The sequence below is a fragment of the Gekko japonicus genome, unplaced genomic scaffold, assembly GCF_001447785.1.
Source record: "Gekko japonicus isolate JY-2015 unplaced genomic scaffold, Gekko_japonicus_V1.1 scaffold991, whole genome shotgun sequence".
Lineage (NCBI taxonomy): Eukaryota > Metazoa > Chordata > Lepidosauria > Squamata > Gekkonidae > Gekko > Gekko japonicus.
Genome location: NW_015166453.1, coordinates 574211 through 599902, shown reverse-complemented (window position 1 = coordinate 599902; position 25692 = coordinate 574211). Strand labels below are relative to the sequence as shown.

General features: G+C 48.1%; 1 protein-coding gene across 1 annotated transcript in view; it reads left to right on the top strand.

Moving 5' to 3' along the window:
* IKZF2 (IKAROS family zinc finger 2) overlaps positions 1 to 25692 on the top strand; it is a gene marked incomplete at its 5' end in the record, with an annotated part of 135109 nt that overhangs the window by 72809 nt on the left and 36608 nt on the right. Inside the window, 2 exons of the mRNA XM_015412029.1 lie at positions 4988 to 5179; positions 18487 to 18654. Coding sequence (XP_015267515.1) covers positions 4988 to 5179; positions 18487 to 18654 — 360 coding nt within the window. The remainder of the gene's footprint in view (positions 1 to 4987; positions 5180 to 18486; positions 18655 to 25692) is intronic.

Here is a 25692-nt window from a genome sequence, read left to right as displayed (position 1 = left end):
GGTCTGGGGCAAGGGATGCTCTGTATTCTTGGTGCTGGGGGGGGCAACAGTGGGAGGGCTTCTAGTGTCCTGGCCCCGCTGCTGGACCTCCCAATGGCACCTGGTATTTTTGGCCTCTGTGTGACACAAAGTGGTCTGGGGCAAGGGATGCTCTGGGCCACTGGCCTGATCCAACGTTGGCTTCTCTTATGTTCTTATACGGAGCAGAGGTCTGTCAGTGGCTATTAGCCACAAAGTATAGATAGGAGCTCTCGGTCTGGGGCAAGGGATGCTCTGTATTCTTGGTGCTGGGGGGGGGCAACAGTGGGAGGGCTTCTAGTGCCCTGGCCCCACTGATGAACCTCCTGAGGGCGTCTGGTATTTTTGGCCACTGTGTGACAAGGAGTGTTGGTTTGGATGGGCTTGATCCAACATTGGCTTCTCTTATGTTCTCTTATGTTCTTGTGACCAGTCTCCTGGTATAAATTTGGGAAATCAGAGAGAACTGAACTGAGGGGCAAACTAATATGTTAATATTCAGCAGCAGAATGCAGTCTATGAGATGCAGACATTCTGAATGCCCCCCCCCCCACGCGTTTGCAGTGAGCAAAGGGCATCACTCCCGGAGGCAGCAGAGAGACCACAGAGGGGCAGGGCCTCATAGCTACCTTCCTAGGCAGGTTCCAGTTGGAGCCCCACTTCCTGAGGACCGGAGGATCCAAACCTGATTAGGCAGCTGGTAATCCAACAGGGGAAATCCGGGGGTGGGGGTGGGGGGAACACAGCCGGTCTGAGGATGGCAGAACTCAGCAGAGCCTACCTTTTTTATTTTGGTGTCGTGGTTAAGTGTGTGGACTCTGATCTGGGAGAACCGGGTTTGATTCCCCCACTCCTCCACTTGCAGCTGCTGGATGACCTTGGACAAGCCATAGTTCTGTCAGAGCTGTCCTTGAAAAAAGAGCAGTTTCTGTCAGAGCTCTCTCAGCCCCACTTACCTCCCAGGGTGTCTGTTGTGGGGAGGGGAAGGGAAAGGAGTTTGTCAGCCTCTCTGAGACTCCTTCCGGTAGTGAAGGGCGGGGTATAAATCCAATCTCTTCCTCCTCCTCCTCTTCTTCCTCCTCTTCTTCCTCCTCCTCCTCCTCCTCCTCCTCCTGTAGCATGAAAGAGTGGGGCACGGAGCAGTCCAAGCAGAGAGGGTCTGTTGAGGACTGCAGAAAGTTGTATTTTGCCTCCTTGGGGGTGGTGGTAAAGGTGGTTAAGCAGCTGCGAGCCAGCAAAAAAAATAAATAAATAAAAGAAAATTGGCCATTCAAGGCAATGCCTATAAGGAAGCAACGAGAAACCGCTCATTAGAATTATATCAAAATTGGCAGTGAAATAGAGAGGCCGCTGCACGTCTGGAGGGGCAAAGAAGTGTTAAACTGAACGATTCTCGAAATGATCTTGCTCTTGGAACCAGGGAAGCAGCAGGGGAATTTCAGAATTTGTCTTTGATGGGTGTATTTTCTACTCTGTACATTGAGATTGGGGCTGGAAAAATCTCCAGCGCTGAAGTAATGCAGACCTGGGCTCTTCCAGGGGGCAGCCATGTTCGTCTGCAGGAGGACAGCTAAATTCAGGTCCAGTAGCAACTTAAAGACCAATAAGATTGGAGGGGTTTTTTTTTTGGGGGGGGGGATGAGTTTTTGAGATGCAAGCCTCCTCTATCCGGAGCCAGAAAATGGGCATTCAAGCCCCAGGCAGAGTCTGAAGCCACAAGCATCTGCTGCCCTGTTCAAGTTATGCAGGCCTGCCTTTGGTCCGTGTGCGTGCCTTGAGTTCCATGGAAGAAATGGGTGATTTCAATGGAATATAAAGTTCTGCCTGTTGTGTAGGCCTTAAGCAGGTTACTGCTTCTCAGCACAAATTCCTCAACAGTGATTTTTTAAGAGAAAGGCTTAACCACCACATACAGTTGTTAACACAATAACAGTTTACGGCATTTTGCAAAACAAAAAGAACTCATGAGGTCCATCAGTGGCTATTACCCACAAGGTATAGATGGAACACTGTCCTGGTGCTTTGGGGGGGGGGTGGCAAGAGTGGGAGGGCTCCTGGAGTTCTGGCCCCGCTGGTGGACCTCCTGATGGCACCTGGGTTTTGTCCACTGCTTGTGACACAGAGTGTTGGACTGGATGGGCCATTGGCATGATCCATTATGGCTTCTCTTGTGTTCTTATGCCTGGAGCAGTGAAGCTCTGTATTCTTAGTGCTTTTGGGGGGCAAGAGTGGGAGGGCTTCTAGTCTCCTGGCCCCACTGGTGGACCTCCTGATGGCCCCTGGGTTTTGGCCACCGTGTGACACAGACTGTTGGACTGGATGGGCCATTGGCCTGATCCAACATGGCTTCTCTTGTGTTCTTCTGGTGCTCCCAGAACTGTGATTTTTAAGTGTTATCCGACTTAAGTAGGAAATTTCAGTGTGTACTCAAATCTCCCCTATAAAATGACGAGTGCTTCACTGTGGCGGGATTGTCTCCTCTATGAAATATAGTAGCAATTACATCTATATATGCGAAGGTGCGTGAAGTCAGATTAAGGCAGTGGGGATTGCCTAAGCAGCAAACGACTCCTGCCGAGCTGAGGAGATCCCTCCTGCCGCTGCCTTCCCCTCCTTGGAGAGCTGCGGGTCCCAGATGGAGAGGAATCTCACACAGCAACAAGCTCTAATGGCAGGCTCCTGACAATGGTAAGGTCTGAGGACAGGGAGGGCTGGGAACGCGGAGCCGCGTACACAACTTTGCTTCTGGTGCCCAGGGGATGCCAAGCCAGATGCTTGGCCACGTGCCTCCTCCTCCTCCTCTCAGCGTGGGCACCTTTGGACGAAGTGGGTCCCGGCAGTGCGTTTGAGTGGAGCCTCCTGCTCCGGAGCGGACTCGCTCTGTTTTGCTGTGCTGTTGTTTCCCACTGGATTCTAGCCAGAGTTTAGAATGGAACATCACGGTCGAAGCAAGAGGTTGTTCGGAAATGTCTCATGTGCTGAGCCTGTGTTGTCAGTTGGTTTCCGATGGTGCAGACCACCACTGTCGGTCACCCCAGCGGATGGGTCATGAGAAGGTGACACTCCTGAAAATCAAGACCGGTTGTTTCAGGGGCAAGGTGAGGAGAAGGAACCGAAACAGAGGTCACGGCTCAAAGGAACAGGAAATGGCCAGCCCTGTCCGCGCACTCAGATCAGGAGAATGATTGGCATGGACACCATGGAGCATTTTCACAGGCGGAGAGATACCTGCTCCTGAAAAGCAGCTTTCTCACCTCCTCTCTCCTGCAGTGCCTGAAATGCCCCCTGAGAGCTTGTTGCTGGAGGGGTCCCCCAGGAGCACTTGAGACATTTCAGGCTGGGGAGGGGGAGGAAGAGGGGGCTTAAATAAAAAAGCTGTGTTTTGAGAGTGTGTGTCCCGCTGTCTGGAAATACTCAGCGGGATCTGAACTGCTGTCTAACTAAATAACTTTTGAAAACTTTTTATCGGAAGCATTTTCAGTGGTTAAAAAAAAGTTTCAATAAAGGTTGTTCAAAACTTTTATCGAAATTTTCTCCCACTGAAAATGCTTTTGGTAAAAGTTTTCGAGGATTGTTTAACTAAACTATGATCTGGCTAAGCTGAGCTGAGTGGATGAGCTCTTATATATCTTGCTAGGAGGGAAAAGTGGGCCTGACGGCTCGGGGTCAGCTGCTCTGTCTTCGGTTTCCGTCACGGGCTCCCCGGAGCAAGGCTGTAGCCGAATGAGTGGCGCCAGTACCCTGCGTACCAAAGGGCAGAGTCCGTCCCCAGCATCTCCACTTACAGGGGATCTTGGATGACAAGAGATCCGAACGAGGCTTTGGAGGGCTGTCGCTAGTCCGACTTGGAATAAGGTAGATTCCAGGTGCTTCCATGGTGGAAAGGGCCGACCCTGCTTGGCTTCCAAGATCTGGTGAGATCGGGCCAGCCTTGGCCAGCCAGGTCAGGGTGTAGCGAAAGTGATTGTTGTGAATTTGGATGTCCACGTTTCCAGGGGGAGTTTATGCCAGTCAGTGCCAGTTCACACGGTTTCTGGAACCTTTTGTCATGGTAACCATCACTGCTACTCTTGCTTCCTCGTAAACCCCCCCCCAGCAACCCAGAGCAGGAGAACCAGAGAAATGCAGCTTGAGCATGTACTGACGATGTCCGTGCTGGCTTGGTGACGGTGGCTGTCTTCAGTTTCTCTCCATCGTACGTTTTACAATCAAATATGGCCAACCTTCATTCTTCTTCCCTTGTGAGCTTACTGGGCATCGCAGCAAGTCAACAGACTCTCAAGCAATTTGCAGCTTGCTGGGACTGGAAAATGTCTTGTGAACCAATTTTGGAATCTACTTACTCTTAGGGCTCTCCATGCCTAGTTAATATCTCTAAACACGTACTTAGAGCGTCCTTTACCTCTCTTCGGGTTCAATCAATCCCAACAGCAATTTTGGAGGGCCGATTCAATCAAACTCCATTGGCCCATCGTCTGTGTATTTGGGGTTCCCACGAACTTGAGGATTTACCTCACTACATTCTCTTTTGCCCACTGTGGTCTAGTCCGAGGGCTAAATTTTTAGCAGGTATTTTATCTGGTCTTAGTGCTTACCCCGTTGAGGGAAAAAAATTCATTTTTGTTATCTGACATTGATGCCTTTGTCCCTTATAAAGTTTCATTATTTGCCCTTGCTGCAAAGAGTATACGTTCCAAGGTGGCATCGGGAATGGGCATTATTCAGGCTACTGTGTTAAATTAGTCATATTTTGTTACTGATCTCTGGTGTTTTTGTATAGTCTGACTTTTAACCTATAGGTTGTTCATGATTTGTGTTTTGTAATTTTGTAACGGCCAGTGGCTGATTACAATAAACTAAACTGAAACTACTTTTAGGGCTAACATAAGAGCTATGCTCGTTCTTTATGCTTGCGGTTAGAGGGGAAACAAAATTAACGTCGTGTTGTTGTTGTTGTTTTAATTTGCAGCAAATTCCATAAAGCTAGAAATGCAAAGTGATGATGAGGATTCCGACAGGAAGCCCCTGAAGCAGGAAGACGGGCTCAGGGGTCTCGATGAAGGGAGCAGTCTGGAGGAGACCCTTTCTGAGAACCACGAGATGGTGGACAGCAGGAAGCTGCAGGAACTGTCGGGCGAGGGAGGAATCCGGCTTCCGAATGGTAAACTGAAATGTGACGTCTGTGGCATGGTTTGCATTGGTCCCAATGTGCTTATGGTACATAAAAGGAGTCACACTGGTAAGCAGCCGAAAGAAAAACGTGATGACTGCCTTTGGTGTTTCTCGCGTCGGTGTTTTCTGACTTGCTCCCTTGCTTTTCTCAGTGCCCCGATGGCGGCTAAAAGTGTGGCGAGGAACAGCTTCTGCTTTCCAAAGCCGGAGCCTTGTTTGCAGGTTCACGGCATAGATTTTGCAGAACAGACCCCTTCGTGGCAATAGAGGCTTCCGAGAAATGTAGTTTCTCTGTAAGGCGTCCTTCTTTGTGAAGCTGGTTCCAGAGGGCAGCTCTCTGGGTCTGTGGTGGAGCGGCTGGGTTCGAGTCCGGGAGCCCCTGTGGAGACCGTTAAGCTTGTTGGTCTCTCGGGTGCCACCAGACTGGAATCGAACTCTTCTCCGTGAAGGCGCATCCCACGCCGACTTCCTTAAAGCCGGGGCTCCGTTGCAAATTCCTGACCATCTCCAGTTATTCGATTGCCTGAGCTTCTTGCCCAGAATAGGACATTTGCTAAAATCAGGGCACCTTTCACTTTGCGAAATGCATAAAGAGTAACGGTAAAACCTTTCACGGAGGATGGATCTGTCGGCCGCTGTGAGTCCCTTTGCTAAACGGAAGCTCTCTCCTGCGGTGCGGTCCATCCCTGAAGCTGGGTGCTTTGGAAGGAGGAGGGTGGACCCCTGTTCCGATCCAAAAGGACTCTCCTTATGTTGTGTCTTTTCTGATAAATGCACACATCATTTATTTGTTTCCCTTTTAGCTGTTCAAGCCAGGAGTTTTCAAATATGTCAGAGTGTGTCTATTAAATGAGAGTTCAGCCTCTGAATGTAACCCGGAACTCATTTAACTGGCTTGAACAGAGACTTGAGGAGTGCTAATTTCTGGTGTTAACTGTCTTGGCGAAACCGGGGGGCTCCTGGTTAACTACAGGGGTTAGCCAGGAGCCCCAGGCTTCGCCAAGAATAACACGGCCTCTGTATTTTTTCCCCCTTGATGAAGTTTCAGTTTTATATAATTACATTTCGCCCCGGTCTGCTTTCATTTCATGGCCCCTTAACCTTGCAGTCCATTTGTTGATGGTTTTCCCCTCAGACCCCTACGTAAAACGAATGCACAGTGAGAATCTTCTCACTGAGCGTGAAGAAACGGGCATTAGTCCATAAAAGCTCATGTGGGCACAGCACGTTTTCAGTCTTTAAAGGCACCAAATCGAAAACTCTTCGTTTGTATCTGTTGCAACAGACGAAGAATGTCGCTTCCTTTCTGGAACATTTGCGTGTAGTGCGTCTTATGAGCGTTGATGGAACGGATACGGAGATGGGTTTAATGGACATCCTAGATTCAGTGTTTTGCAGGGCATCGGCGCGGTAAAAATAGGGAGAATACCGACAGTGAGCTCACGTTGCCCTGAAAAGCCTGGCGTGTTCCCAGAAGAAGTTCCATAATAAGATATATCAAACGGAAGATCAAACCATCCCAGAGGAACCGTTTCAGATAATCTGAACTGAAATAGCTGACCAGGGCACTCTGTAGGGGTGATCTCCCCCCCTCCCCCGAGCAAATTGGCTGCTTCTTTAATAAGAAGCAGGAACTGCATGAAGTGGCACCAGCAGCAGCCGTCCGTGGCACACGAGAGTGTTCAGGCTGTGGGGTTTTCAAGGCAGGGGACGTGCAGAGGTGGTTTGCCACTGCCTGCCTCTGCGCAGCAAACCACCCGGTCTTCCTTGGTGGTCTCCCATCCAAATGCTAACCAGGGCCGACCCTGCTTAGCTTCCGAGGTCTGATGAGATCGGGCCAGCCTGGGCCATGCAGGTCAGGAAAAAAGATACGCAAAGGTGGTTTGCCCTTGCCTCCCTCTGTGTAGTGACCCTGAGCTTCCTTGTCGGTCTCCCATCCAGTGTTCCCTCTAAGCTGAGTTAATGTGAGCTAGCTCACAGTTTTGTAGCCTCCAGCTCACAGGTTTTTGTCTCACCTCGGGAAGGAGGGCTCCCGAACAAACTGGTTTACGCAGCAGCCAAATCGCTCACTCACAACTTTAATGCCAGGAGCTCACAAAGCAGAATCGTTGCTCACGAGACCCCACAGCTTAGGGGGAGCCTGGCTCCCATCCGAGTATTAGGCAGGGCCGACCCTGCTTAGCTTCCGAGATCTGATGAGATCGGGGCCCCCTGGGCCGTCCAGGTCAGGGCTGCTGTGGTATAGTCAGGACGTCTTCTCTGCCTGCCTCTCCCTGACTCAGCAGGTGAAATGCAAAGCCACACCCAATGTTCGGTGTCGTGAAGTGCACGGACTCTAATCTGGGAGAACCGGGTTTGATTCCCCACTCCTCCACTTGCACCTTCTGGATGACCTTGGGCAAGCCATAGTTCTGGCACAGCAGTTCTTGAAAAAAGAGCAGTTTCTCTCAGAGCTCTCTCAGCCCCACCGACCTCACAGGGTGTCTGTTGTGGGGAGGGGAAGGGAAAGGAGTTTGGAAGCCGCTCTGAGACTCCTTTGGGTAGTGAAGGGCTAGAAGTCCCGTCTCTTCTTCTCCTTCTTGTTATGTGGGGGTGTGCTATATCATGTATACTGGCATAGTATTGGGGAACTTCTGTGGCACACTGCCCATAAAGATTGGGCTCCGTTTCACTGTGTCCAGGCTGCAGCTGGCTCATGAGCCGCCATCAGTCAGTCCCTCGCTAATATTTATACAGCTTCATTCTCAGGCTCCATAGTGTGTAGATGCAGAAAATGAAAAACAAGTTAAATATATGGATCGGGGATGGTGGTGGTGGAGAGAAAAGGACTGCTGGAACCAAAACCCAAGAATGAAGGAATGAAAATAGTAAGGGGAATGAATGGAAAAGAGGAAGGAAAAAGTAACAGAGTGGAGGGTGGAGAGTTTAGAGTGTGCCGTTGCTCAGAGCCAATCCTGGCCAGTGTGACTGAGAAGTTTCCGTGGGGTGAAGGGTAGCTTGGGTGACCCTCCTGGCCTCAGTAGGGCAGGCTTTTGGTGGGTCTTTCTGAATGCGCTGGGAAGGCTGATTCTCGGACACGAACACAGAATAATTGCCACTGAATTGGCCACAGAAGACAACCCAAGTGCTCCTTCGTGTTTTGCATTGCATTGCGGTAGTGGGTAAGTGCACAGACAATTTGTACATTGGAAGCACTTCAGGACTTCATTTTAAAGCAGCGTTGTGACAGAATTCCTTCAGAGGCTTCCCTTTGTGAGAATCCCTACACAGAGGAATGGCTGTCGTTCTCTCTGTGCAAACGCGTTGGCTGTTCAGATACTCTCAGTTGTGCAGAAACGGTTTGCCTCTTCCGCTGCTCCAAACGCCCCTTCGTTTTTTTATGATCCAAAACTTTTCCTCTGTGGGTTTTCCTGGACATATCGAATCCTGCACTTTACTTTCAAAGAGACAAATGATTCCTTGCTATATATAAGCTTGCACTTAGTCTCCATGCCATTGATCCTCTCATGGTGCTTGCAACGATTATGATGTCCAGGTCCAAGCACGTGGCAGAAGGAAATGTGCTTGAAGTATTGAGTTCTGGGGTGGGAAAAACCTTCCTCCTTACAGATAGGGGAACAGTACTTTGGATTATCTGCAGGTGAAAATCTCCCTGAGAGTAGTTAGATTCAAGTGCAGGAGCACCTTTTTGTTGTTGTTCAGTCGCACAGTCGAGTCCGACTCTTCGCGACCCCATGGACCAGATCCCGCCAGGCCTTCCTGTCTTCCACCGTCCTCTGAAGTTGGCTCAATTTCATGTTCGTTGCATCGATGACACTGTCTAACCATCTCCTCCTTTGCCGTCCCTGTCTTCTTTGACCTTCAATCTTAGAGACCAGCAAGATTTTTGTGGTATGCACTTTAGAGAGTCAAAGGCCCCTTCGTCAGATCCAAAGAAGGGAGCCTTGACTCTTGAACGCCTGCAGTCTCAAACTCTTGTTGCTCTCTGAAGTGCTACTGGACTCGAATCCATGTCCTCGACTGCAGACCAGCATGGCTGCCCTCTGAAACTTACCTTCCTGAGAGTAGAAAGTAGCAGAACAGGGAGTAGAATCTTGCTCTGAGATATGCTGGTGCTTTTATTTTCAGGGAATTCTTTGTTAAAAAAAAATGAGAGGGGGCATTCAGTAAGGGTGCCCCACATCTGTGGTCTGAATGACAGAAAACAAAGCGGAAGCAAAGGGGCAGCTTAAAGACTTCAGTATGTATAACAGCATGAGCTTTTGTCAGCACTTACTTCCCCAAATGTGAGCTCAAACTCCGAACAGCTCATGCTGGAATGAATACTGTTAGTAGGGATGGTGGGGTTCAGTTTGTGGTTTGTGGCTGGACCCCCAAACCAGTAGGCCAGTTCATGAGCTGAACCCGTTCGTATCTGTTTGTGAACCATTTAAAGTTTAAACCCCTGCTTTCTGCTCCCCGTGAAAAGTGACAGGTAGCAGAAAGCAGGGGTTCAAATGGCTCTGAGCCTTAAGCCCCTGCTTTCTGCTTCCTGCTGCTTTTGGCAGGGAGCAGAAAGCAGAGGGTGAAATGGCTGGGAGGCATTTCACCCCGTTTTCTGCTTGCCGTGGCTTTTGGTGGTGTGCAAAAAGCAGGGCTGAGAGCCATTTAAACCAAACAGCTGAGCCGCAGGGAGCTCCCCACCACATAGCCATTTTTGTGAAGAACAAAAAGCAGTTTAAATGGCTTCAAGCCATTTAAATCCCTGCCTTCTGCTCTTCACAAATCACCACAAACAGCATCAAAATTCGTTGAAGTTCTTCAGTTCACGAACATGGCTTCACAAACCGCATCACAGTACCAATAGCCCACGGAAGGCTCGACTAGGAACTGTAGCTATTATGAATGTTGAAAATCATCATTGATACCTGTGAACCTGTGACTGTGCCAATCAACTTGATATTATTTCACAAACCGCGAACCAGCCAAAATTTGTGACAGACTTTATTTCTTGGGCTGGTTCATGCCCATCCCTAACTGTTAGTCTTTAAGCTTTCGCTAGACTTCTGATTTGCTACAATAAGCTCACACGGCCTCCCCTCTGAATGGTACAGCCCACTCCCCACTCTCCCCCGCTGTACAGTGTGGCACATTCCGTTGCATTCTGTTACCCTCTGAGCATTCTGAGGTGTGGTCTCTAACTGCTAAGTACTAGTATTTATCCTTTATTTTTCCTTAGTAGTCAACATCTATTTGCAAATCAGTCAGCGACAGCTAATCGCCCACAGACTGTTTGCTAGCCCACCAGAGCACGCCTCTTTTAGTCACCTGCAGCACATCGTACCGCCTGAACACGCAGAGGGGGGAAAAGGACCCAGGTCTTCCAGTTGATTAAAACCTCCTCGCCTGCTCTCCTAGAGGCAGTTCTTACTTGTGGTGATGTAACCGGCCAGCACAAAGTAAGCAACTAAATAAGGAGTAATTGTGGCTCTGAAGTGTAATTAGGGAGCTGGCTTTCTCTGGAAATGATATTAGTGTGTGCCATGCGTCACCTCAGGGACTTCAGTGCAACTGCATTATGACACCGGCTTCACTGCCGAAACCTGCAACACCTGTTAACCTTTCCTTAATAAATAGGTGTCAGTAGGGGACTTCCAGGTGTCCCCCAGTTGATTGCGTTCTTAGGATGGGTTCTCACAACGGCATGGTGATGCGGGTTGCACTGGAGCTGAAGAACGATTTCTGGCCGGCAGTGCCCCTAAATTCCCCGGTTCTTCACCACTGAGCCCCTGGTCTGAACGTCGGCAGATCTTAAAGCAGGGGTGTCAAACATGCGGCCCGGGGGCTTCTATCAGGCCCGCCGTGGAACTGGCTGTCTTCTGCTTCTTTCTTCCAGTTCTGCTGCTGCTCCATCATCGTAGGTTTGCAGCTTACAGATACACACCTGAACAGCATACTCAAGATTGCAACAGCACAGACATTTTGATGCAAGAATTCAGCCCAAGAGGTGTCAGTTATAAGACACTGTTAAATAAACAAAATATTGCAAGAGTGCTGATGTTTTAAGCATGTTTTTATTTTAAGTTAAAAAAAACTTTTGTGTTTGTGTCCTTTATAAAGTTTATATCTCCGCTACCTGGCATTACGTTTTATGACACACATGACCCAGCCCAGCAAGGTCTCATTTATGTCAGATCCGGCCCTCATAACAAATGAGTTCGACACCCCTGTCTTAAAGCCAGATGGGGGGACAGCAGATTTTGTTCATTATTTATTTTATTTGCAAACATTTATTAGCTGCCTTTCTTCCCTACGGAGCGCAAAGTGGCTTCCAACACAATAAAATAAAACACACAAAATACATTAAAAACACAAAAACCAAGATTTAAAATAATTACTCAGGACTGCGACTAAACTCGACCAAATGCAGTCCCAAATAAAACTGTTTTCGCCTGACTCCTGAAGATCAAAAGTGAGGGGGCCAGAAGTGGTACTGCCCCAGGGAGGTTGTTCCATAATCGTGGGGCTGCCACCGAAAAGTCCCTCTCTCGTGTACCCACCAGATGAGCGTCTTTGATGGATGTGATCTTAATTCCAAGACAGGAACATATGGGAGAAGGCAGTCCTTCAGATATCCCGGTCCCAACTAGGGGAGTGCACAAAAAAAATCGTATTTTTTGGGTTCAGGTAAAGCAAGCCTGAAAAATATTGGTATGTACCAATATTCCCAAATCCCAATACCAGCAAGATACTGGGGTTCGGGAAAAATCAGTACTGTCGAATACATTTGGCACCATTACACCCCTTCCCAGGTATTTTTCAGGTGTTTTTTCAATTCGGCAAAGCCGAATGCACACCCCTAGTCCCAAGCAATGTAGGGCTTTAAAGTGGGAGGTCAGGGAATATGTCCGACTGCGCTTGGAGCTGCAGAATCAAGTCAGATAGACATGAGGGAGAGGTATCAGTGACCACAATGTTCAAGCCAGGCAGCAGTCATTCGGGCCTGGCCCTTCATTCTCCGATCGTGTCAGAAGACCCTGAGAACACAGGCAACCCTGGCATATAAGAGGGGTTTCTGTCCCTGTTTGATCTTGAAAGTGCATACCCATGAAAAAGTATTCTGAAGGTGAGAGATAAAGTAAGGCTGATTCTCTTCCAGAATTGTGAGTGGCCACCCAGATCTTTTAGTCTTACAGTTGGTCATGAGCCAGTTCTTTTATACAAAAAGAATCTGTCAAATATATGGATGTCTGCCTGCCAAAGGCAACCTCTTTAGCCACTATACAATCCAGGGGTGTGGCTCTCTATTGCATGTGACACTTTGGCTGGAGGTTGGGCAGGGAGGAGATGGCATGTTGGTGTAAAGCTTGCCGCCTGGCTGGCCTTTGGGTGGCCAGACTGGTTTTTATTGTCTACAGCCAATTGCCAGATGAAGTCTGTCACTTTACATAAGTTTGGCCTTTCCCAGCTTGGTGCTTGTGTGCATGCGTGCCTCTCCTTCTCCTGTACCCAGGCATCTTTCAAAAAAGCCTGGGCAGTATCTCAAATGCCCTGTAGAGTTCCCCAAACTCATGCTAGGTTCCTTCCTCTTGCGAGAGATTAGGACACCATTTTTGGGTTGCCTGGGGGTGGCCAAACACTTGGGAGGAAGGCATCTCATAGAATCATAGAGTTGGAAGGGATCATCTAGTCCAACTCCCTGCACAATCCAGGAAATTCACAAATACCTCCCCCCACACAAACCTCCAAGTGACCCCTGCTCCATGCCCAGAAGATGGAAAAAAACTTTCCAGGTTCACTGGCCTGGAGAACAATTGCTTCCTGACCCCAAAGTGGTGATCAGCATTTCACTGGATGTACAAGAAAGAGCCACAAGAACTAAGCACTGATGCAGCCCTTCCTGCCCTCCCTCTCAGGATCTGCCTAAGTTCACAAAATCAGCATTGCTATCGGATGGCCATCTAGTCTCTGTCTGAAACCCTCCAAAGACGAAGAGCCCACCACCTCCCGAGGAACTCTGTTCCCCTGAGGAACCACTCTAAAGTTCTTCCTAATGTTTAGCTGAAAACTCTCCTGATTTAATTTCAACCTGTTGGTTCTGGTCTGACCTTCTGGGGCAACAGAAAACAACTCCGTAGCATCCACTAGATGACAGTCCTTCAAGTACTTGAAGATGGTTATCATATCACCTCTCAGTCGTCTCCTCTCCAGGCTAAACAGGCCCAACTCCTTCAACATTTCCTCATAGGACTTGGTCTACAGACCCCTCACCATCTCCGTTGCCCTCCTCTGGACACGTTCCAGCTTGTCTATATCCTTCTTAAATTGTGGTGCCCAAAACTGAGCACAATACATTGCTAGGTGAGGTCTAACCAGAGCAGAGTAAAGGGATACCACCATTTTGTGTGATCTGGGCACTATACTTCCTTTGAATCCCATAGCCAGGAGGCAACATCAGGGGAAGGCCTCGGCCTCTCTGCCCTGTTGTTGGCCCTCCAGAGGAACTGGTTGGCCCCTGTGTGAGACGGGATGCTGGACTAGATGGACCACAGGCCTGATCCAGCAGGGCTCTTCTGATGCTCTTCTCAGGTGAAGGCCTCGGCCCCTATGCCCTGTTGTTGGCTCTCCAGAGGAACTGTGGTTGGCCACAGTGTGAGACAGGATGCTGGTCTAGATGGACCACTGGCTCTTCTTATTTTCTTAAGTGGCTGATAGAGCCCAAGAACTTGATAATACAACTGGCCAAAAAAGAGAGGTCTTAACACCTTCTCCCCCTCTTCGGCTGAGAGCTCTGCCTGCTTTTGCTAGGCTGTTATTGGTTTGGCATAGCCGGCCGCACCCGCTGTCGATTGAGCAATAGTTTTAGTGGAGGGAATTAGTTTTTAGCTTAGTTGGGGAGGAGCAGCAGGGCATCTTTTGGAAGCACCTAGAAGCGTGGTTTGTCCCGAGCTTAGTTGTGTAGCTGTGGTGAGACAGGTGAGGAGGAATGGTTGTGGGAGCGGGGCAGGCCCTGGAGATCAAGATGTCATTCATGTTCAGACTCACTCTCTGTCCTTCACTTAGGGACAAGAGACCTGAGTTGTGGCCCTGGCTGGATCTTGGTTATGTAAATGATTTCCCTCCCACGTTACATAATCCTGGAGGAGGATATTGATTTGAGGCATGCAACTAAAACCCTGGCAGGCTGGTATAGGAGTATCTTTGTCCTGGCCCCTGTTAGCTCTGGCTGGGTATGTGGTTGTCCCTGTAACTTGGGGCAAACGGGGAGAGGTGTGGCCATAACCCTTCTGGAGGCCTTCACAGATATCCTGATCCAGACAGTTGCTGGCCTTGATTCCTTGGTTCCTTTTGTTGGGCTTCAGGGACAGGTTAGCAATCTTGTTGTACTGGTCTGCCTTGCACCCCGGGGAGCCCCCCGCCTCAGCTGGTGGCAGTGGTCTCAGGTATTGGAATCCCCCCTCCCCCCAGTTCAGTTGTGCTGGGGTTTTCCACTTCCATTCCAAATCTGACCTGTGTGGCCAAGGGTCGGTGTATTTGTCTTCCCTTGCACCCGTAAGACTAATCAAGGTTGTTTGGGGTCCAGATGTGAAGAAGGACACGAGCGAGATATGACTTAGTGCACCGAGCAGCTTGCCAGGGATCTGTTTCAGGACTTAGAGCTAGAACCTCTGTCATGGGTAGATCGTTTTTTGCTTAAAGTTCAGGGGATAGGAACTCATCCTCGCTGGTTTGCTATCGATAAGTGGTGGACCCCACTAGTTTTGGGAGGGCTGTCAGGGAGTCTCAGACGTGACTCTGTCCAAGTCTTGGTGACAGCCAATGTTCCCTCTAAGCTGAGTGAGTGTGAGCTAGCTCATAGTTTTTTAGCCTCTGGCTCACAGATTTTTGTCTTTGCTCAGGAAGGATGGGGCTCCAGGGCAAACTAATTTAAGCAGGAGCCAAATCGCTCGCTCACAACTTTCATGCCAGGAGCTCACAAAGTAGAATGTTTGCTCGCAGGACTCCACAGCTGAGAGGGAGCCTTGGTGACCGCCTGGGAAGACTAGGGACTCCACAACTTAGAGGGAGCATTGCCCCGCCTGGGAAGACTAGGCTCTCTGAGGCAGCTGACTGTGCTGGAAGGCTGCATGCAGCTCTGGTCACGCCATCTCCAAAAGGATGTTGCAGAGCTGGAAAAGGTACCGAGGAGGGCAACCCAGATTATGGGGGGATTGGAGCCCCTTCCCTAGGAGGAAAGGCTGGAGAGGCCGGGACTTTTCTGTTTGGAAAAGAGATGACAAACGAGGGACATTATAGAGGTCTATAAAATTATACATTCGGTGGAGAGAGCTGACAAAGAAAAAATGTTCTCCCTCTCCCAACAAGCCAGAACTCAAGGGCACTGCTTGGATGTAGTGGGGGGGGGTATGCTGTCCTCTCTTGAGGACTGCTGTTAAGTCCTGGATGCAATCACTCCCACAACACTCTTGTAGCAGCAAGATACGTTTATTGAGAGGTAGACTCCAAGCATAGACAGATTCTGTGTCGGAACTGGCCTTCGGATGCCAGTTCCGACCCTATACTACAAGCAGGACATCCCCCTATGCCAACCACCCAATCGATATTCTTATTCAGCCCGCTAAAGATCCAAGCTTGCCCTTATGGCCGCCCCCAGCACCTGCAAGCTAACGGTTACATTATCTAGAAGCTCCCCATGCTACAAGGTCATGTTGGACGCTGAGATCATACACTTCCCAGGCAATGCTCCCTCTAAGCTGTGGAGTCTTGTGAGCAAACATTCTACTTTGTGAGCTACTGGTATTAAAGTGGTGAGCGAGCAATTTGGCTACTGCATAAATTAGTTTGCTCTGGCGCCCCATCCTTCCTGAGCTCGGACAAAAATGTGTGAGCTGGAGGCTAAAAAATTGTGAGCTGGCTCACACTAACTCAGCTAAGAGGGAACACTGCTTACCAGGTTGTCAGTGTCTGACCGCACACCCCCCAGAGCATGCAGTCGGAGCAAGGATAAATTCTTCGCAGAGCTGATGTCAACACATGTCCGTCTCCCCTACCAGACGCGCACCTCACTGTTTATTTTCACATCCCGCAATGCAGTCCATCCTTGTCACTGCTAGATCACGGAGCAGCAGCTTTTTGCAATTAAGGAGCCAAACCTCATCAAAATTCAGAACAAGAGCCGTCCACAAAGCCATTTTCATAACTTAAACTATACAACTTAACATTGGTGAGAAGTGACATGTTGATCAGTAACCCTAAAGTTTCTGCAGCCCAAGTACTGGTTGTTGTTAGTCCTTTATTAGGAGGTGGCACACACAAGGTCTCACAATAAGCCCCCTGCGTGATTGTCTGAGTGTCCTGGTAGAAATCTGGGCATTGTTCTCACTTGGATTGCTGGCAACTTTCCCCCCTTCTTGTTTTCCTTTCTGTAAAGCATCTCTAAGAAGCCCTTTCATCCCATAATTTGCCACCCGCCATTCCCTTCACATAATGATTACTCTAGCATCTCACCTACCCTCCAATATTTCACTTTCTTTTTTTCTTTTCATTTCCTTTACAAAGAGCTGTGTTTGGTTCAAGAACGAAAACTGCAATTCGTTTTGGATTAATATTAGCTTTGTTAACTAAGGTTACACTGCTGCAGGCTACAGCTTAGAAACTTAAGTTGGTCCAGTGTGCCACTTGGCTAATTTAAATGTAAAAAGATAAAAGAGAATTTTCTTTATATTGCTGCAGTCTTAAACTCTTTGTCATCACACCCTGGCTTTGGAAGTTCCTATGATCGGGGGATTCTCTTTGCTAAAGAAATGAGAGGGCCACACTTGACAGATAATTGTGTGCGTAACAGCTGTTACATCCCTAAAGAAGGAAAACATTCATGCAACACATCAGCCATTGTGGTGTAATATACTGTGTCGTCCCCTCCAATACGTGGCCCTCAAAATGGCAAGGTCACAATTTCCAGTTTTGTTGTGAGCAGAAAACATGCACTTACTGAACTGAATCCTTGTGTAATGAAGCCACAGCGATGAAACCTTGTTCACCAGGACCTGAGTCGCCGTTGGCTGGAGAACCTCTCTCAATGGCAGCTCAGTCTGCAGAGCACCATCTCATCAGGTGGGCGTCCGTCAGCGGACAACTTTGCCAGTAGATCAAGATGGGTGGCCAATGCTCCCTCTAAGCTGTGAAGTCTTGTGAGCAAAATTCTACTTGGCGAGCTACTGGCATTAAAGTTGTGAGCGAGCGGTTTGACTGCTGCATAAATTAGTTTGCTCTGGAGCCATCCCTTCCTGAGCGAAGACAAAAATGTGTGAGCCGGAGGCTAAAAAACTGTGAGCTAGCTCACACTAACTCGGTTTAGAGGGAACACATGTGAGTCTGTCTGTAGCAGTAGAAAAGAGCAAGAGTCCAGGAGCACCGTAAAGACTTAACAAAGCATGTGGCAGGGGAGGAGCTTTCGTGAGTCACTGCTCACTTCTTCAGACTTCTGAAGGAGTGAGCAGCGACTCACGAAAACTCTTCCCCTGCCACAAATTTTGTTCGTCTTTACGGTGCTCCTGGACTTTTGCTCTTTTCTGTTACTTTGCCAGTGACTTGGATGGAGGAAGCAGGTGACTCGGGTCAGTTCCTGGGTGCTTGGAGGGGATTAGAAGGGGAAAAGAGGGGTTCCATGTTGGGTATCCATCATTTCATGGTGTCCTAAGCTTCTGTGTAGCATGTGGAATATTTGCATTGACCTGTCTGCGGCAGAAGGCCCTTTGATAATGCTTGAAGGATATCCTTCTATTTCTCCCCAGCCCTGGAAATCTGAAATGCCCTCTTCTTGCCAGCCATGTTGGTCTGAAGTAGAACAACTACATTTGATTCCAGTAGAACCTGAGAGGCCCACAAGATTTTCAGGGTTATGAGGTTTGAGTCATATTTGATAAAGAGCGCGTTGACTCGCAAAAGCTCTTAGATGCTGAACAGCTTTGTCATCTCGAAGGTGCCACTGGACTGGAATCCAGCTTGTCCGCTTTAAGAATCCTGAACTGTCGTTTTCCAGATTAACAGGCGTGCTCAACCTCCAGGGGGTTGGGTTGGTTTCCATGCTGAATAGCGTGACTTGGAAAAGTTCCTCCACTGGGGGGGTCTCCCCTACCAAATTGCCACCAATGAAATGGTTACAGTTAAGTGCAACCTAATAAAGGATTTCTGATCTTTGTAAGTCTGAATTGTCTTAGCTATAGTTCCAACTGAATCCAGATGCAGGAAGAGTGAGTGGGTACCTTTGCTGTCCGTGGAGTCTCATTTGTTCCCTGTTGTCTTTCTCCAATACAGGTGAGCGTCCCTTTCACTGTAACCAATGTGGAGCTTCCTTCACACAAAAGGGCAACCTTCTGAGGCACATCAAATTACACTCTGGGGAGAAACCATTTAAATGCCCCTTCTGCAGCTATGCTTGCCGGAGGAGGGATGCCCTCACTGGACACCTCAGGACGCACTCGGGTGAGTCAACGTTTTCTCCTCTGTCTCCCTCCCGTCCAGATTAAACTGTGATACTTAGCGCGGGCAGTGCAAGGGTGTTTCGTTAGGGGGTCAGAAGTGAACCAGAGGCAAGTGAGTAGCTCCCCCACCCACCCCCCACGAAGCCTGAGAGCTTCTTCCAAAGTTGGCTTAAATGTTGAAGTTCACAGTGTCCCGTGGACAAAAGTCCTTCCGCGTTATTTAAATTCTTGTTGATTTCAGGGAACCCGGCATCAGTTAATGCGGGGAATTTTCATTTTCCCCCTGTCTCCATCAGCAAGCATCCCTAGGACACAGGCAAGGTTCCCTCTAAGCTGTGGAGTCTTGTGAGCAAAAATTCTGCTTTATGAGCTCCTGGCATTCAAGTTGATAGCGAGCCATGTGGCTGCTGCATACATTAGTTTGCTCTGGAGCCCCATCCTTCCTGAGCTAAGACAAAAATTCTGTGAGCTGGAGGCTAAAAATTGTGAGCTAGCTCACACGAACTCATCTTAGAGGGAACACTGGACACAGGTATTCTCACAGTGCTCTCCGGCCCTGCTGCCTCTGATCATCTCTTCCATTTTGTGAACACTGCAAAACCCAAGTTGCATTTTGAAGAAAGGGGCGTGCATAGGAATAGAATCCTAGAGTTGGAAGGGGCCCTACAGACCCGCCTAGTCCCACCCCGTGCCCAATGCAGGACCGGCCTGAAGCATCTCTACCAAATATTCCTCCAGCCTCGTCTTGAAAGCGGCCAGTGAAGGGAAGCTCCCCACCTCCCTGGGCAGCCGGTTCCACCTGTGAACCCATTCTCCCTACTACGCTGGAGCTCCGCTGCTACTTTTGTACCCTTTTAAGGGTATCTTTCCTCTCGTACCATAAGCGGAAATCATCCTGGCCGTCTCTGTTCTTCAACCGGTTCTGGATTTTTCCAGTTTGCTGTTGAGGGTCTCCCAGTAAAGACATGTGGAACTTGTGCAACCTAATAAAGGTTTTGCCTGGTCTTCCTGGCATCAAGGGGAAGCATGCAAACCCCATACAGATGCAAATCTCTTCATCAGTGTGGGTCACATCATCCCTCTCTGGCTTTCTCCGTCACCAGGAATTCAACGCTGGAATGAGTTCTGGGTCACCTTCCCCAAGGCTCATCCCAGAACATTTGGAAGTGGCTAAGCTACTCTCCCTAACACCAGTCAGACCATAACTGAGATCGTGAGTGACATGTCTGGGGATGCTGGATCTTAGAATCATAGAATCGTAGGGTTGGAAAGGGGCCATACAGACCATCTAGCCTAGTCCCACCCCCTGCCCAATGAGGGACCAGCCCGAAGCATCTCTGACAAATATTCATCCAGCCCCTTCTTGAAAGCGGTCAGTGAAGGGAAGCTCACCACCTCCCTGGGCAGCTGATTCCACCTTGGAACCACTCTGACCGTGAACTAGTCAGCTGAGCAGTATAAAAACTGCACTTCTGATTCATGGCGTGAGCGCGGTGGTGGACTCGCTGTTTGTGATGTGGGTTCCAAAATCCAAGAGGAAACGCACTCCCTCATTTGGGGAGCGAGTCAAACCTGCTGATCCTGTTAAAAAGTCTCACATTGTGTAAAAGCTCGAATCTTAAAAGCTTTTGGAATGAGTCAGTGTGGACGACTCAATACAATTTTTGCCACTACTTTTCCATACGAATGTCTGGAAGATCTCTTTTTGATTAATGTCTTCAGCCTTTCCCTGCTTAAATCTTAATAATGCCCAAAGTGAGCCATGCTCATACCAGTTTTCCATGTACGGATTTCATCCCGATTCATTACCTGTCCCAGTTTAGACTCAGATAGTTGTACGAAGTGAATCCACACAGATTCTAAACTTCATAGCTGATCTATGGAATTTTCTGGGCTTTTTTACAATGTATTTTTCACGTTGTTCCTCATTTTTCTGTTCCTTTAATAATTTCCACAACATTATTTTTCTCTTCTTTTTTAACACACTAAGTACTTGATAGAAGAACCATTACTTTAAACCAAGAGCTGGCCTATGTGGATCCCGCTGCCAAGCCAGTTGGTATCTGGACATTTTTAAGAGAAATGTTTCCAAGCTGCAGTTTTGCATGTTTCACCTGGTAGATGTTGCCCATGAGTTTTTCCCTTCTTTTAAGCATAAAGTCCCCTTTGTTAGGGTTGTTACCCACATGCACGAGGAAGGAAGAAGAAGAATATGCAGTTTACTTATTTATTTAGCTTCCCACCTCAAGAATTCCACGGTGATTTTGTGAGGTCTTTTTGGCTTGTGGCAGTTAGGAGATTTGCACTGTGTTCCTGAGAGCATGACTTTTAGGCTTCAGTCCTATGGACACTTTCTTCAGATTAAGTGATATTGAATTACCGGATTATTTCTGAATACTGCTGTTTAGGACTGCTCTCTTATTGTCTGTTTACAGTAGATTTCTGATTCCATACTATCTCAGAGAAGGGAGACTATCTAACTGTTCGTCTATGGTTCTCCTTCAAAGTAATGGCTTCTACAACTTCCTTTATGTGTTTTAAAAATGACTTATGGGGTAAGGAAGGAGCTGTGAGAGGGGAGGGAAACATATTGGGATGGGATTTAAAAAGAAATCCATTACACCATGCAGTGCGTTATCATCATTTGCCCCAAACAACTCTCACTGCAGTTACTCTTACCAGGTCCATAAACACGATAAGCTTACCATGAAGAGGAGGCCTTTCTCTTTTGGATGATATAGTTATAATTATGTTGTTGCATGTGTAGTTGATGGTTTTAAAACTCATTGTGATATTATTTAAGTTCCTTTGGGGAATCAGTGTTTAAAAAAAATAAATGAAATTCCATGTCATAAAATGTTGATGAACTAGGGCAAAACCCACAAGAACACAATGAAGAAGAGAAGAAAAGATGGGTTTATACCCTGCCATTCATTGCCCGAAGAAGTCTCAGAGCAGCTTGCAATCTCCTTTCCCCTCCCCTCCCCACAACAGACACCCTGTGAGGTAGGTGGGGCTGAGAGAGCTCTTTCAAGGACTGCTCGTGAAAGAACTTGTGACTGACCCAAAATCACGCCAGCAGCTGCATGTGGAGGAGGAGTGGGGAATCAAACCCGGTTCTCCCAGATTAGAGTCCACACTCCTAACCACTACACCAAACTGGCTGTCACTGCTCGTCTATGAGTTGAGCACACTATAACAACCCTTTTGAACTCACAACCAGAGAGCAAATAGTCTAGTAAAATCTACCCTAACACACAGTTAAAGGAAAATGTTCAGTCTTTTATAATTGGGGAAAGTTAAGCTTGCGTGTAACTTTCCTCTTTAAAGGAGCTTGACTTCAAAAAACTAAACATTAGTTGTATCATTCTCTAACCTACCAAAATGCCAATCATACAGTTTTAAAAACTAATGTAAGCCCATTCTTTGCATGTTAAGTTTACTACCGAAATTGCTTCTTGTTCAGTTACTGGCACCCCACCCCTTGACAACAGAAAGCTGTCGGGTTTGGCTACAGTCAAATAAAATCTCCTCGTCTTATACCGTAGGAGGAATCTAGGAACACAAGACTATTTATTTCATTGAGACCCAGCATGGTATAGTGATTAGGGTGTTGGACTAGGGCTTGCAAGACCCAGGTTCAAAACCCCACTCTGCCATGGAAGTATTGGGATGTTAGATAAATATAGCAGAGTTTGCCCAGTCATAGATAAATAAATCTCCAAAGAAGTACATTGCAAAAGTGGTAAACTTACATTCAGGGCTATTTTTGGGCAGGAACGCACAGGAACGGAGTTCCAGCTGGCTCCCAAGTTGGCCACGCCCAGCAGAAACTCATTAGCATAATAGGCCACACCCAACAGCAGGAACTCATTAGGATTGGCTACATTAGGGGTGTGTGGCCTAACATGCAAAGGAGTTCCTGCTACAAAAAAAGCCCTGGGTTTTGACAACAAACAAGGTAAACAGAATAACAAGCAAAAGGTGGGTGTGGCTGGATAACCACACTTCTGGTAACATGGGGGTGCGGCCTAATGTGCTAATGAGCTGTGCTGTCAGGGGTGTGGCCTAATATGATAATGAGTTTCTGCTGTTGGGTGTGGCCTATTATGCTAATGAGTTCCTGCTGGGTTTTTTCTACAAAAAGAGCCCTGCTTACATTTATTCAAGTTGATTCAGTTCACGTTCAGGTTGCAGTCTAATTGTGGGAACTTGTCTAGATACGTCATAATCCTTAAAGGATCTAGAATTGTCTGGGTTTTCGTTAGATTATAGGAAGTGGAACGATTTTTTTGGACGTTTCCGCAGTAACAGTGCAGTCCTAGACAGCACTGCCCCGTTCTGATTCCATTAAGGTTGGTGAACTTAGAGGAGTATAAGTTCGTTTAGGATTGCAGCCAGTCCCTAGCCGTTGAACCCCAGAGATCTGTTTCCTACTGATAAGACAGCCTGCTGGCAGGGAGGGCGGGGACACAAGTGTGATAAAATAAATAAATAATAAAATAAATAATTTGAAGGGCTCCTACAAAAGTGTCAGTTGCGCTCTGCGCTTTGGTCTTAACAGGATCACTCCTTTGTCGACAATGTTAAACAGAAGCCCCAAGATAAGGAATCGTGTTTACATCACAGAAAAAGGAAATGGCATTGGGCCACGTACGGAGAAATAAATCTTATAAGCAGCCAGGCAACTCAGGAGTAGGCGGTACTCTCTTCTCGTACACGGGGGGTAACATCAGCTTAGCATAGGACTGCCAACCTCCGGGTGGTAGCCGGAGATCCGCCACTGTGACAACGGATCTCCAGGTATCTGAGATCAGATCCGCTAGAGAAAATGGCTTCTTTGGATGGTGGACTCTGTGGCCCAATTGAAGTCCCTCCTTTTCCCCAAACCCCGCCCTCCTCAGACTCCGCCTCCAAAATCTCCAGGAATTTCCCAACCCTGAGCTGGCAACCCTGTCTGAACAGCACATGGGAGATTTGTTTGTTTATGTGTTTATTAAACGCATACCCCACCCTCCCCGCCATGGCGGGCTCAGGGCGGCTAACAAACGTGCACATAGAAATCTCTCCTTATATATAATTGAATAGTGGGTGCCAAAGTTCTAATTCTAAAATGCACTCCCTTAGTGTATGGCTGATGGCACTGCTCCTCAGCATATATCGCCACCAATCAGAAGGCAAAGCCCAGGTCCCGCCCACACCACAACTGCTGCGACAACCTGGTCTTTTGCATATGGAAGCTGATTGGACTTCACTCCATTCCACACCTCAAACTCCCCCCCCCCGCAAGGCAGTTGGAATGTCAGTTGCATATGGAACCTTCAAGGTCTTTTGCATATGGAAGCTGATTGGACTTCACTGCATTCCACACCTCAAACTCACCCCCCCCAAACCCCGCCCTCCTCAGACTCCGCCTCCAAAATCTCCAGGAATTTCCCAACCCTGAGCTGGCAACCCTGTCTGAACAGCACATGGGAGATTTGTTTGTTTATGTATTTATTAAGGGCGTACCCCACCCTCCCCGCCATGGCGGGCTCAGGGCGGCTAACAAACGTGCACATAGAAATACATTAGAATTCCATAATATGGTAAAAACAAAATTAAGTTACGATTACAATATAAAGCCATAACTACTCAATACATCCTATAATGAGATGGCGACGTTCTGTCAACATTTGAATGGCCGCCTACACCCTAGTCCAGGGTCCTGCCAGGCTGTTAGTCGTCCAGTTGGGGGTCCAGCCAGGGCCGTGGTGTTAAGGCAGCGCCCTACTTAAAAGCTTGGTGGAAGAGCTTAATTCTACGGGCCCTGCGGAACTGCAAAAGGTCCCGCAGGACCCTGATGTCATCCGGAAGCTCACTCCACCAGTGTGGAGCCACCACAGAGAAGGCCCTGGCCCTCATTGCAGCCAACCTGGCCTCTTTTGAGCCCGGGAGAACCAGGCGATTTTGGGATCCCGATCTTAGTGCTCTCTGAGGCACATGTGGAGAAGGGCGGTCCGTTAGGTCGACAGGTCCCTGACCATATAGGGTTCTAGTCAAGATGTTGGTCTCTCTTGACTTTTGATTTTGGTGCTTCAACCCAAATTAGAACAGAGAAATATACTTCTGCTTTTACTTGCATAGAAAGTCGAACAGCAGGCATTCCCCTGGCACAGCTTTAATGCTCAATTTCTCATCTAATATTTTGGGAAGGTGCTAGAATATGTTCCCTGCTTTATCTCATTGTAAGAAACTCTAGAAACTCCAGAAAGGGAAATCTTTAGGGTGCTCAAACAGAACCTGTTTTTGAGAGGAGAAAAGCACACATCACTAGTTACACTGGCAGGCCATTTAGAAAGGTGCGCCTCAGCTCATCCTGTTTTCACAGTTCAGAGAAAAAGAACTCTCGGACATAAAGCAGAATCACATTCAGTAAAGTCATGTGGACATTACGTCCCTGTTCTCCAGAGAAGAGATGCTCCTTTGATAGAATCCTGCTTTGGAAACACCCTCGCCCACAGCATAGGAGAAGGAGCAAAGGTTCTGTTCAGCTGAGGACCACAGGCCGAGTCTAGCTCCTGCCTTCCTTTGTCTCTTCTCACAGCTGTTTCTAATGTGGAAACGAGGGGTATGCATTTGGCATAAACCGAGCCGAAAAAACACCTTACCTGTAGGCTGGCATCCCTTACTGGTATTTTTCACGTCTTATTTAAGCTGAATACAGATCAGAGAATCTGATCGGCTACTGATATAGCTGAGCCCGAATGAAGCCTATTAAAAAAAAATGGTTATATTCACTGCAGGGGTCATTTTGTAGAAAAAGAGGTGCAGGAGCTCATTAGCATAACTCATTTGCACATGCCACACCCCCTGACCTCACTGGAAGTGTGTCAGAAGGCAACACCCACCGCTCAGGCTCCACTGGACTGTTTTGGATTGCTAGCTATTGGGGGGAGGGGCGTGCAGATCTGTCCTGGCAGAGGAGGGAGAGCTTGTACCTGAATAAAACTTGGTCTTAAAGGTGCCACTGGACTGTTTTGGACCGGGGGGCGGGGGG